The sequence below is a fragment of the Hemitrygon akajei genome, chromosome 17 (assembly GCF_048418815.1).
Source record: "Hemitrygon akajei chromosome 17, sHemAka1.3, whole genome shotgun sequence".
In the NCBI taxonomy this organism is placed as follows: Eukaryota; Metazoa; Chordata; class Chondrichthyes; order Myliobatiformes; family Dasyatidae; genus Hemitrygon; species Hemitrygon akajei.
In genome coordinates, this window is record NC_133140.1 from 61884586 (window position 1) to 61899147 (window position 14562).

Here is a 14562-nt window from a genome sequence, read left to right on the forward strand (position 1 = left end):
CACAAAGAGCAAAATTATCCCACCAACCAAGAACTGGTATGTATCTCATAGAATTAACTAAGGAACTTCAAATTTCATTCAACATGCAAATACATTTTTAAACAACATAGCTCCTAACATTATGAAAAATGGGAAATATTTGAATAGGAAGTGATTCTAAGGTCTGTAAAAGAAAATCAGAAAAAAAATCTACAAAATTGGTGCAGGAAGTGTAGAGCAGGGAAAGTTCACCTTAAACTGTCTACAGAAGTGGGACCAAGAATGAGATAAATATAGAAATAAACCAAGAAAAAAAGAAAGAAAGAATGAAAACCCAAGACTATATTTATGAATTTCACCAATGGGTTGGAACATGTTTATCATTTACTCACAGATTGGAAAGGAACTGTCAGTAGGGTCTTCTTTCAGGGTTAGCATTTCCCTGATTTCTGCACCAGTGCAATGCAGTGTGGATTCAGGATTGTATGAAGATCAGCAATCAGCACATATACCTCCTGCTCAACTGCAGGACTTAGCAGTATACAGCTAGTCCAAAGTATACATACATTGATAATAAATGTACTTTGAATCTTAAAAATGTAAGTGAAGGCAAGTTCTTTGTATATTCTACTTAATGTCAGAGGTATATAGCATACAGGTTTTTCATCCAAACCTGTCCATGCTGACCAAAGTACCTCACTGATCTAGCCCCATTTGCTTGCATTTGGTCTATATCCGTCATCTACGTACCTATCCAAATGTCTTTTAAATGTGGTATTGTACCCTCCTCTATACCTTCCTTTGGCAGCTCTTTCCATTTACCCATCACCACGTGTGAAAAACGTGGCTGTCAGGTCCCCTTTAAATCTTTCCCCTTTCACCTTAAACCAATGCCTCAAGTTTCAGACACCCCCATTGAGAAGAAAACCAACTATCTACCAAACTTATACCCCATAAGATTTTATAAATCTCTACAGGATTACACCTCAGCCTTCTCTGCTCCAAAGAAAATGGTCTCTGAATTAATGTTTTGAGTTTTCTAAATTAAAATGATTAATGTTAGTTTTTAATATTTCTAAAATGACTTTCATCCCTCCACCATTATTATCACACTGCTGTTTCTCGAACTCGATTGTGTACAAATTCAAGTTGTCACATTCATCAATATTAAAACAATGACAACATTTTTAAATATAGCATTTGGTTGTGACGGTGCTTCACTGCAACATTGTTGTGAAAGATGCTGCAAAAATTATCTGCTCCCGTGCTCAATGTCAAGGCAGGAAGAAGAACAGCAGGTTCACTGAGCTGGCAGCCAATCTCCTTCTCATTTCTGAAGCTCACAATGTAATGTCCTGGATTGGAATCTGTTAACGTTATAATAAACTACAATTCATTATGGATGACCAGCTGTGAAGTCAGCATGATCCAACCCAAAGTCAAAAACTAAGCTTCATTAATATCTAACAGTTTAATAGCAATGAATAAATGGGATTTTCAGGCAAAATAATCAAGCACTACTTCAAAAGTGTTATTAATTAACAATACCCTTTATTCTATCTTGTCTAGTTATTCTCCAGAAGGTTCATTGTGATTTAAATATTGGACCATTTTTGCAGCAGAATGGTGTGTTAAGAGTATCCCAACTTCATAACTTTTGTTGATTTTGCATAAAGATATGGAAGTAAGAGATGCTACAGTAAAAAAAAGAATTATAAAGAACACCTGTCTTGATCTGGTGTGCTGTAGAACAGTTCTTAGATTGCAGTTTTCTGTCTTTAGGGTTGTGTTCTCTAATTGTAACTTTAAAACATCTTCCTCACAAGTCCCAAGTTTAAGTCGCAGATCCTTCAAGACAAAATAGGCAAAACAAAATGTTAAGGAGATTTACAACATTGAAATAACAACATAAGCATGAGTATCTTTTGTTATTGAACATGATGTGTAGATTTCTAAAGCAGTTTTTGTCTGGATGGACTGGTGGGGAGTGGGGGTACGTAATCTGTGAAAGAGTAGAGCTGGCTATGATTGTTTCCATATATGTTTTATTTTTCCAATAAAGATTTCTAAAAGGATGTTTTTCTGGTCCACTTAAACTAGATGATTCATTCAAAGTTAAAAAAAAAATCCTTTGACCAACGAGGGAGAAACAGTCGTAGGAACAGCAAGGGAGAGTTGTCTATCTTAACTTAAATGTACAACTTAAACAATTCTAGACATTTTTTGTTCAAGACTTAATTCTGTTAATTTGTCAATTTGGAAGATAAACTGTGTTCCAATGCAATATTTTATCAGAGATAGTCTATTTTTTTCTATAATAGCTTTGTGAAAGCTGTGGGAACAAGTATCCCTTTGCATTCCTCAAATCACTACGGCAAGGTTAAACAATGGTCAGAATTTTTTAAATAAATGCTGATATTTCTAATATGGAGTTTCTTTCATTTTTATCCATAACCTTCAAAAAGCTAGGGACTTTCAGAAAGAATATACACACAAAATTCCCAAGGTTTCTGAGATGGGACATTTTCCAAGTATAAATAAAGACAAACACAGAATTCCCTAAACTAATGAGAAGGGCTCATTGATGATTTCCTGAATCCTCTCTGAGGTTAAACACCTCCTTATCCTGGCTCTACAGATCCAATGAAAAGAATGGCTGTGAGGAAGGGAGGCAAGTTTCATTTATGGTTACATATAATATTTTTAAACATTTTTAATAAGTTAACATTGTTAGTCTTGTTCATCTCTTAAGCACCAGAGTTTGGACCAATGAATTGAGTAGTGAACTTAGGTTAATCTTGTAACAAGCTCTGCTATGAAAATACTACGGTGAAGAAATAACTGACTCTAACAGCCAACAAATTTTTATTATGTTTAATTATTAAACACCAAGGTATTTATGAAAAAGATTGCTTAACATAATTTTTTTCAGCAGTAACTATTGCAAAGTATCTATCTAGACATACTATCTCTTCTAAATTAAATAAACTTGATTTAAGCACAGAATTCCAGTCAAACAAACTTTGTTTCCATCTCCCTATCTAGGTAAACATTTAACATCTGTCAAATATTAGAATGTCAAAAAACAGCCATTCTGCAATTTACAAAAGGGATACCTTCCTGGAAAACACTCCATTAAGTAAAATTTTGTAAATCAAAATACGCACAAAATGCATTATGGGTATTTTGGTGCTATGTATTCCAATGGGAGAAGAATAGATGCTGTTTGTTATAGTGAAAATTATTCATAAATTGAATACGTTCCCCAAAGAGTCAATTCTGTACCAGTGAAAATTCAAATGATTGAGGAATCCCTTTATTGTGAATACTTGTACTCAGTTGTTCCTAATTGACATTTCTAGCTTCAATGGTCTGGCTTCTCTCTGAGGGTTAGAGCCGGGGACCCTGTTGCAGAGATTAATCATTCTAGAATGTAGATCTCCATGAAACAGCATATAACCATCATACAGTATATCAAAACAACTCTAACTAAACCTAGCAATAAACTTCAGAGAATAGCAACTACTGTGTAATTAATAAGCATACTGATTTCCTTAATCTAAAACTTTGAAATATATTTAAGTTTCAGGTAACAAACAGTTATGGCATTTGGATTTACAAAGACTTTAAAATGTCTTTTCATTAAGTATTCTTCTCCAAAACACAATTTATGTGATTCCCAATAGAACGATTATCAAAATAAATTCTGAACAAACAATACAAAGAAGGGAAAATATTTCTGAATTTAAACGGAGAATAGTGTTTCAATTAATATTATTTCCACATTTAAAATTTGTCAGCCTACGTAAATTCTGATTTCTGAAAACCTAACTCCTGCCCCTGATTGCACAATATTATGATCTGCAAAAACATTGCTGGGTCCATCCAGAAAAATGCTTCAAATCCTATTATCTATTTCATAACGATTCAATTGTAGCAGCTGAGTTAGCGTTTTCTGCAAACTAAGTAACCCTAGCAAAATCTAATCAAGTGACAGAGATAAAACTTGCTGAACTTACTGCACAATCCTATCAAAAACGTAGTCAACTCATTACTTTCCACTGTCATTTGGCAAGCAGCAATAAATCAATACAGAAAAGCGTGTACGCTGTCCCTGGTGCGATAAGGATTCGTATTATAGAAAGAGAAGGTTGATTTGTTAATAACACATAATAGCAACCATTCATACCATGCATTAAATCACAAATTTCAGTTTCCATTTAATACAGCCAAGACAAAATTGGATTTTTTTTCAGTTCTCTCTGTAATTCCCACATCCATCATTTATTATTAAAGAGGTCAAACTACAGCCGGACAACAGTCTTTTATGAAAAACTATAAATATAAAATATTAACCTTATCCACATGACAGCAAATATGAGGGTTTTTCAGTTAATAATTATAAAATGATTAAAGATCTGTTGAGTTCGGGAGTCCTATGACATCATCACTATTTACTTTTAAGCAAGTGACCAATTTAAAAAACCTCAGGTTGATTACTCCTTTTAATGTATTTTAAATCTGATTTTTAGGCTCCAAATGATGCTACAAATATATCTATGAAGAAAGTGCACAGGAACCATAAATTGTCCTTCACTATGATCTATAGTGAGTAAAGGCTTTTCCACAGGATGAATTTTACTGATTTCCAGTGTCTTGCAATATCATGTATGCCATTTCTGGAGTAAAGTTATACTTAAACTAATACCCCTTTATTTGAAATATTTATTTAGTGTTCTTTTCTGGCAACTGTACTCTATTTATAAAATAATACTGGTATATTCTGGAGTTTGAAATTTCAATGTCAATATCGCTTGAAAATTGAATATTAACTAATGGTAATATTTTCCAGCACTGTAATGATCCTACCATAAAAATCAAACAAAAGGCAAGAACTAATGACAATTTTGTTAATGACTTTCCATTAGGTCTGTAACTTGGGACCAATAATGGAAATATTAATTATCCCACTGTGGGATTGTTACTTATATAACAAATAGTTTAAAATGCTTGAGTAACTGCAATTTTAATTAGTGTGAGGCAAAACATTTCTTTGTCTTTCTCTGCAACACACAGCACTCCAGAAATTCAATGCAATAGCTATCTGTGGATAGTGAAGTGAACCACCTTTTTAAAACACCACTATTCCTTTCTGGATGAGCATTCATGATAATAAAAGGAAAAACTATTCCCCAGATTTTATAGAAAAGTGTTGACCTTCAAATCAATTCACTTATCCATTTCAGCACATTGACATTGCCATCTCAATGAGTCTTAACACCCCATAGTGTAGTTCACAGATGTGGTAACCTCTGATAACTTCCTCGGATCACACACTAGCCAACATTCCCCTCAACCCTATTTTCTCTTGTTAACTAAAACAAAAAATGACAAAACACTAGCAGGCCACAGACCATCAGTGCAAAGAGAAAGAGGGTCATGGGGGGTGAGGTGTGAAAGGGAGACTGGAAAGAAGAAGAAAATATCTTTGAGAAGTTGAACACCAAATATGTCAGAGTATTAAGTATTATAAAAAAAATCATTGGGGGTTAGACAAAAGCTGAAACAAAGAGGTACAGCCACTTCTCTAGAGAGAAAAATAAATGGTCACCAAACTTAGTAAAAATTGAATATCCTGACCAAAGAGCTTCAAAATACCCAGATGGATGATGAGGTGCAGTTCCTCAGGCTTACGAGGTACGTGAGAAGTCAGAACAAGGATGAGGTTGAATTTAAAATGATGGGGAATGTGAAACTCAGGATCACTCATGCAGACAGAACAAATATGCTCTGTGAAGAGAACACCCGATTTGGGATTTGTTTCCTCCAATGTCACATCATGAGCATCCCACTAAAGTGGAAGAAGTAAAGTGGAAGTTCGTAATCAGTGGTATTCCACAGGGATCTGTTTTGGGGATCCCTGCTCTTTGTGACTTATCTGAAAGACTTGGATGAGGAAATGTAAGGCTGGATTATTAAGTCTGCAGATGACAGAGGTTTGTGGTGTTGTGAATAGTGTAGAAAGTTGTCGCTGTTTACAATAGGACATTGTTAGGATGCAGAGCTGGGCTGAGAAGTAGCAGATGGAGCTCAATCTGTTAAAGTGTGAAGTGAGACACCTTGGAAGATTGAACTTGAAGGCAGAATACAGGATAATTGGTAGGATTATTGCAGTGTGGAGGAAGAGAGGGATCTTGGGGTCCAGGTCCATAGATCCCTCAAAAGTTGCCATGCAAGTTAATAGGGGGTTAAGAAGGCACATAGTGTACCCACCTTCATTAGTCAGCGGATCAAGTTCAAGAACTGCAAGGTAATGGTGCAGCTCTATAAAACATTGGTTATACCACACTTGGAGCATTGTGTCCAGTTCTGGGCACCTTATTATAGGAAGAATATTGAAGATTTAGAGAGGTGCAGAGATTTACCACAAAACAAAGACCAACGATCAATGTGAAAAAGAAGACAAAATAAGCACATCCAAAAAAAAAGTAAATAAATCATACTGAGAACATCAGTTGTAGAATCCTTGAAAGTAAGTCCATAGGTTGTGAAATCAGTTTAGTGTTGACGTGGTTCAATACAGGTTCAGAAGCCTAATGGTTGAACGATAATAATTGTTCCTGAACCTTCGTCCCAATGGCAGCAGTGAGAACAGAGCATATTGAGGATGATGGATGCTGCTTTCTTGTGGTGGCACTCGTTGTAGATATGCTCAATGGTGGGAAGGGCTTTGCCTATAATGGACTGGGCTGTATCCACCTCTTTCAAAGAATTTTTTTGCTCTTGGGCATTGGTATTTCCATATCAGTCCATGATGCAACCAGTCATGGTACTCTCCATTGTGCATCTATAGACATTAATCAGTTTTAGGGTGAGATTCCAAATCTGCGCAAACTCTAAGAAGGAGGGGTGTTGTTGTGCCTTCTTTGTAATTGCATATGTAATGTCAAGGAATTTAAAGTTACTGACCCTCTCCACCTCTGTAACCTTGATGAGACCTGGCTCATGAACCTTCAATATCTTCTTCTTGTAGTCAATAATCAGTCTTCTGATATTGCCCACGTTCAGAGAGAGGTTGTTATTATCAGGCATCATTCAACTAGATTTTCAATCTCCCTCCTATATGCTGACTCTTCACTACCTTTGATTCAGCCAACAACAGTGATGTTATCAGTGGTAACACCTTCAGTCTCTTAATGCTTCAGTCAGAGGTTTTCACCTGCTTTAAAAGAGTGACAATCATACCAGTGCCCAAGAAGAGCAGTGTGAATTGCCTCACATCTACTCACATCACAGTGGCATTCACATCTACTCTGATGAAGTGCTTTGAGAGGCTGGTCATAGCTAGAATCAACTCCTACCGAAGGATGTAGACCCGCTGTAATTTGCCTATCAGCACAATAGATCTAAGCAGATGCAATCTCACTGGCTCTCCACTCGGCCTTTTGATCACCTGAGCAATAGAATTATCTACATTAGTTTGCTGTTTATTAACTACACAATCATACCCTCAGTTCTAATCAACAAGCTCCAAAACTTGGGCCTCTGTACCTCCCTCTGCAACTGGACCCTTGCCCACAGTCAGTGTGGATCAGAAATAACATCTTCTCCTCGATGACAATAAATATGGCATACCTCAAGGATGCCCACTGCTTCGCCCACTGCTCTACACCCTCATCTGGGTGGCTTGGCATAGTTCAAAATCTATTTATAAAATTGCCAGTGACACAAACATTATGAATAAACTCTTCTTGGGCTTCAAGCCAAGTACAGCTATCAATTATAACCAACGTTTCGATTAAAAGATGTTTTGAAGATCTGTCGTCTTCTTCAGGGATAATGCCTTTAATTTAAAGTGGATCTAAAATAATGGATATACTTCCTAATCAACGCTTGGCTAGCTTGTTGTAGAATGCACTTAGCCTCTGGAGAAACCATCATGGAATGCAACCTCACAAACTTTGGGATGATGTTCTTGTCCCGGCATCTCAGAAGGAAGGCTAAAGAACAAATAAGCCTCACCTTCCCTTTACGCAATGATTCAAAGCGATGAATATTGCGGTGAACTTCTTCCCTGTAGAAGTGAAAAAGAATCTAGTGCTTTCCCAGCATATATGATGAATAAACACTTCTCGGACCTCAAGCTGGGTACAGGTAGTGATTATAATGGACGTTTCGATGCAAGCTCTGCCATTTTTCTCGTCTCTTTTTGCACTACTTCAAGTCAAGTCAAGTCAATTTTTATTGTCACTTTGATCATAACTGCTGGTTAACAGTACACAGTAAAAATGAGACAACGTTTTTCAGGACCATGGTGCTACATGAAACAGTACAAAAACTACACTGAACTACATAAAATCAACACAGAAAAAAAACTACACTAGACTACAGACCTACCCAGGACTGCATAAAGTGCACATAACAATGCAGGCATTACAATAAATAATAATCAAGACAATAGGCACAGTAGAGGGCAGTAAGTCGGTGTCAGTCCAGGCTCTGGGTATTGAGGAGGCTTGGGGGAAGAAACTGTTACATAGTCATGGTTGTGAGAGCCTGAATGCTTCAGTGTCTTTTCCTAGATGGCAGGAGGGAGAAGAGTTTGTATGAGGGGTGCATGGGGTCCTTCATAATGCTGTTTGCTTTGCGGATGTAGCGTGTAGTGTAAATGTCTGTAATGGTGGGAAGAGAGACCCTGATGATCTTCTCAGCTGACCTCACTATCTGCTGCAGGGACTTGTGATCCGAGATAGTGCAAATTCCAAACCAGGCACTGATGCAGCTGCTCAGGATGCTCTCAATACAACCCCTGTAGAATGTGATGAGGATGGGGGGGTGGGAGATGGATTTTCCTCAGCCTTCGCAGAAAGTAGTGATGCTGCTGGGCTTTCTTTGCTATGGAGCTGGTGTTGAGGGACCAGGTGAGATTCTCCGCCAGGTGAACACCAAGAAATTTGGTGCTGTTAATGATCTCTACCAATGTTCAGCGGAGAGTGGTTGCTCCATGCCCTCCTGAAGTCAACAACCATCTCTTGTGTTTTGTTCACATTCAGAGACAGGTTGTTGGCTCTGCACCAGTCCTTTAGTCGCTGCACCTCCTCTCTGTAAGCTGACTCGTTGTTCTTGCTGATGAGAACCACCACGGTCGTGTCATCGGTGAACTTAATGATGTGGTTCGAGCTGTGTGTTGCAGCACAGTCGTGGGTCAGCAGAGTGAACAGCAGTGGACTGAGCACACAGCCCTGGGGGGGCCCCGTGCTCAGTGTGATGGTGTTGGAGATGCTGCTCCCGATCCAGACTGACTGAGGTCTCCCAGTCAGGAAGTCTAGTATCCAGTTGCAGAGGGAGGTGTTCAGGCCCAGTAGGCTCAGCTTTCCAATCAGCTTCTGAGGGATGATTGTGTTCAATGCTGAACTGAAGTCTATGAACAGCATTCCAACATACGTGTATTTTTTGTCCAGGTGGAGGGTGATGGAAATGACATCATCTGTTGAATGGTTGGGACGGGACGTGAACTGCAGGGGGTCCAGTGAGGGGGCCAGCAGGGTCTTGATGTACCTCATGATGACCCTCTCGAAACATTTCATGATGATGGATGTGAGTGCAATGGGACGGTAGTCATTGAGGCAGGACACTGAAGGCTTCTTCGGCACGGGGACGATGGTGGCAGCCTTGAAGCACGTTGGAACGATGGCGCCGCTCAGGGAGATGTTGAAGATGTCAGTGAGAACATCTGCCAGCTGGTCTGCACATCCTCTAAGCACTTATTTTATATATACTGCACAGTAAATATAACTGCTGAGATACTACTGCAGGGTACTCTTTACTGTGTGATGTGCTTCTATATTACAAAATCTGCAAAGACAAATGATCTTGTAGTGATAGAAAACTAACTAAACTAGATTAGTGATATAGCGATCTTAACATTCAAATAAGCGTAACTAAGCATTCCAATTAATGATTGAATGCAAAGTTAGTGATATTATTAGTGTATTTAAGTGTCCTAATAACACTCCGATTAAAGGTAAACAAAAAAAAATTCTCTCTGGCTTACTCACTCTCTACTAGACTAAACTAAACAACTTATCAAAACAAGAAAATGTACCTATACTCATTTCCTTCTACCATGCCCCAACCCACGTGATAGATTACCACAATAAACATGGCATAAACTACAATACAGACAGAAAAAAGATACATGGCTCCTACAATATATTTATTAATTTATTTATTATAGTAATTTATAGTATTTATGCATTGCAATATATTATTGCAAATCAAAAAATTTCTCGACATATGCCAATGATATCAAACCTGTTTCTGATTCTGAAACTTAAATATGGCGGTTGGAGCTGAACTCAGCCTCTTAGCCATAGGTACAGTATATTGTAAAGCAAGTCAAGCAGGGGACTAAGCACACAATTTTGAGTTGCACCTGTGCTGTTGGTGATTGTGGAGGAGATGTTATTGCCAATCCAAACTTGCTGCGGTCTGCAAGTAAGGATATTGAGGATCCAGTTACACACAGAGATATCGAGACCTAGGTCTTGAAACTGAGTGATTAATTTAGAGGGGATGATATTGTTGAATGCTGAGCTATCATCAATGAAGTGCATCCTGATGTATGGATTTTCACTGTCCAGGTGTTCCAGAGCTGAGTGAAGAGCCAATGAAACAGCACACGCTGTTGACCTGTTGTGATGGAAGGCAAGTCGAAGCAAATCCAAGTACTTCTCAGGCAAGGGTTGATATGCTTCTTAACCAACCCATAAAGCATTTCATCACTGCGGAAGTAGGGAAATAGGAAATGGAGTGGCCCTGCATGAGAACTCTATCAATTACAGAGGAAGAAACGGCTACTTAAAGAAGAAGAAATACACCTTAAAGGCATTGGTGTGAAAAGTTTTGTTATCAGAGGAAGAAAAATGGGTGAATGGAATCTTTACAAGACTCAGAGTGAAAGCAGGTGGTTGAGGTAGCCTTGGGAGTCAGTGAGCTAATGAGATGTATAGTTGGCTATCCTATCTCCTAACTTGGAAACAGAGAAGCCAAGAAAAAAAGAGGCAGCATAAGGGTTAGTGTGGATGTGAGAACTGGGTGGAAACAGGAACAAAAGTTCAGTTTTTGTACACTAAGTAGTTCAGATACAACTACTAATGCAGTGGGAAAAAATGGGCCTGAATAAGATTTAAACAAGGACAGCTCTGTTATGTTTTGTAACTTCAGAAACTAATCAAAAGAAAAACACAGGAGCTGGAATGAATCTACTTAGTTTTTCTTTAGTAAGGTGCCCACATATGATGTGGTGGCATAATGGCGTATGCCATTCATATACTTCTTACATATAGTCCATAAGGAATTATGTAAGCAAAGAAAGAATGCTTAATCAAACAATATTTTTAAAATATTACCCAAATATTACTGAAATATTATATACACTACACATGCCACAAAGTGACAGGCAAGGCTAAATTCTTATTCAACTTCAGAAAATAAATGGAGTTGGAAAATGTTGTTCAATTCTACCAGGTCAATGACTGTGGTGTTGAAATTGGATTATATATAGCTCTGTTAATGAAAGAAGTGAAAGGCCCTCAAAGGAAGTTGAAACAATAGGTCTATAAGGATAGTCCTAGTACAGTTCTGCTTGAGGATCTTGGGGAGGAATTAAAAGCAGGTTGTGCTGGTTTGTGGGACTGTGAGGCTAGAAGCAGTGGAGAGAAGAATTCCTGAAGTCAGTGATTGTGTGATTTTGGATTGATATGGTCATGTTATAATGGATGGCATGTGGAGATGTCTGAGAACTGATTTTCAGCTTCTGTGAGAGAGAGGTTGGTTTAGCATGCCACAAAAGCACTGCCCTTATAGGCAGGTTTCATGACAATGTCAGTTTTAATCATTACTCAAGGGAGGATTACGTTCAGAATGAGTAGGTAGAGTATGAAACGGCAGAGAAAAATTCAGGAGATCAAATGTCATGTTAGCAGTTAGTGATAAATAGAAGCAAAGAAGCTGGAATTAGGATAAAGTCCACAGTCTCAGCTAAGATCTCTTACCCAAAGAAATTGGCGTGAACGCAAAGAATAGAAGAGTTGATGAGCATTCATCCCCATATACCTCTGCTCTGGACTGATCATTCAAAATCACAGACAGAAGAAAATGTGACAATGGGGAGTACCATGGAAAGCATTCTAACTGGCTACATCACTCTCTGGTATGGGGGTGGGGGCATACCACATAGGATTGCAGTAAGCTGCAGAGTGTTGTAAACATAGTCAACTCTATCATGAGCACTAGCCACCATAGCATCCAGGACATCTTCAAGGAGCAAAGCCTCAAAAAGGCAGTGTCCATCATTAAGAACCAATGCCCCCCCCCCCCAACACCCAGATCATGCCTTGTTCTCATTGCTACCATCTGGAAAGAGGTACAGAAGTGTGAAGGCACGCACTCACTGACAGCTACTGTCAACAAATCTCACAACATATGCCAGTGATATTAATTAAGCCTGATTGTGCTGAGGTTGGAGGAAAATGAAAAGTGGGTAAGAAGTCAGTAAACTGTTTTCAACATTTGAAAGCTGGTGAAATTTTTAATCTTTCTTGGTTCTGTAGTAGAGAGCATTCTAGAGTATCTAAGAGCAGAAGTACAGCATTAACTATTGATTATCAGTTAAGGACAACACCAATGATTGAAAATATAATCAATGGATATTTAACTATAACATGGTATGAACCTTTAAGGTAAGGCATTTGTCGGACCACACTTTGAGTATGGTGAGCAGTTTTGAGCCCCTTATTTAAAGAAAGATGGGCTGGCATTGAAAAGAATCCAGAGGAAGTTCATGAGAATGATTCTAGGAATGAAAGAGTTAACATATGAGAAGTGTTTGATGGCTCTGGGACTATACTCGCTGGAAATTAGAAGAATGCGGGTGTGGATCTGATTTAAACCCTTCAAATAATGAAAGGCTTAGATAGAGTGAATGTGGAGAGGATGTTTCCAAAAGTGAGTGAGTCTAGAACCAGAGGGCACAGCCTCATAATAGAAGGATGTACCTTTAGAACAGAGATTGGGGAGGATTTCTGCAGCCAGAGTGGCGACTCTGTGGAATTCATTACCACAGACGACTGTGGAGACTTTGAGTATATTTAAAGCTGAGGTTGATAGGTTCTTGATTAGTCAGGGCGTCAAAGGTTACAAGGAGAAGGCTGGAGAACAGGACTAAGCAGAATGATAAATCAGACATGAAGGAATGGCAGAGCAGACTCAGTGGGCTGAATGGCCTCATTCTGCTCCTATGTCTTGTGATTTAATTAAGCCAAGCGACCATCATGGCTGATTTATTGTCCGTCTGAACCCCATTCTCCAGCCTTCTCCCCATAACCTTTGATGCCCCCAATAATCAAGAACCTATCAACCTCCATTTTAAATATACCCAACAAGTTGGCCTCCACAGTCACTTGGTGCTACCAAGCCACTCCTTGTAATAACAATGAAGTCCACTACCCAGACTACATATTGTGAGCTTGCTCCTTTCAGTGCTTTTTCCAAGTGCTCCTCAACATAGATGAGCTATGATTTATCAGTCAGGCAGAATGGTAGGAGTTAATCAGGAACAGAGATCTTTGCCACTTTTTGACAAGTCATTGTTAAGGAATCCCAGCGCTCATCCTTTCTGCATGTATGCCACTGTACTGTGGTCTTTAATGAGTACACCCCACTTGGTGGCGCAATAATATCAGCGCTGGACTCCGGAGCGAAGGTTTCCGAGTTCGAATCCAAGTTGGGTTGAGTGTCGAGCTAGCAACTCAGCCTCATAAAAACAAGAATAGCTTGCTACAGAAACACCATCATTACGGTGCCCCGATAACTTCACTGCAGAGTTAAGGGCTATTCTTCTTCTTCTTCGGCCAGAGGGACAGAGTCTACTCAAGGATTGTGATTAAAGAGCCTTGTAATAGCTAACAAGAGAACTGGCACACAGTCTTCTCAAATAAACAAACTTATTGACAATGTTGGGCAATTGCTTGACTAGTTTGAAATCAGGTCTTTCATTTTAGAGCAAAGCCATCAGAAGCTTATGAAAAACAGTTTGCAGGAGGCTAAAGGAATTTGACATGTCCCTGTTGATAATTACCAGTTTAAAAAAAAATTATTTAGAGATCCAGCACAGGAGAGGCCCTTCTTAGCAATCCACCTATTTAATCCTAGCCTAATCACAAGACAATTTTACCATGACCAATTAACCTACGAATTGGTACACCTATGAGAGGAAAGCACCCACAGGAAACCAATTTGGTCATAGGAGAACATACAAATTCCTTATAGATGGCACCAGAATTGAACTCCAAACTCCAATGCCCTGAACTATAATTATAGAATCATGTTAACCGCTACCACAGTGTCCAATCTTTATCAATGCACCATAGAAAGCATCCTATCTGGATTCATGATGACTTAGTATGGCAACTGTTGTGCACATGACTCAGAGAAATACTTGTTGTGGACACACTTCAGCACTCTCCCTTCTATGGACTTTGTCTACACCTCATTGTCTTGGTAAAGCAGCCAGCATGATCT

The 14562-nt window shown here is 38.7% G+C and overlaps 1 protein-coding gene across 1 annotated transcript in view; it reads right to left on the bottom strand.

Moving 5' to 3' along the window:
* pmfbp1 (polyamine modulated factor 1 binding protein 1) overlaps positions 1–14562 on the bottom strand; it is a 649032-nt gene that overhangs the window by 515402 nt on the left and 119068 nt on the right. Inside the window, exon 4 of the mRNA XM_073070291.1 lies at positions 1705–1827. Coding sequence (XP_072926392.1) covers positions 1705–1827 — 123 coding nt within the window. The remainder of the gene's footprint in view (positions 1–1704; positions 1828–14562) is intronic.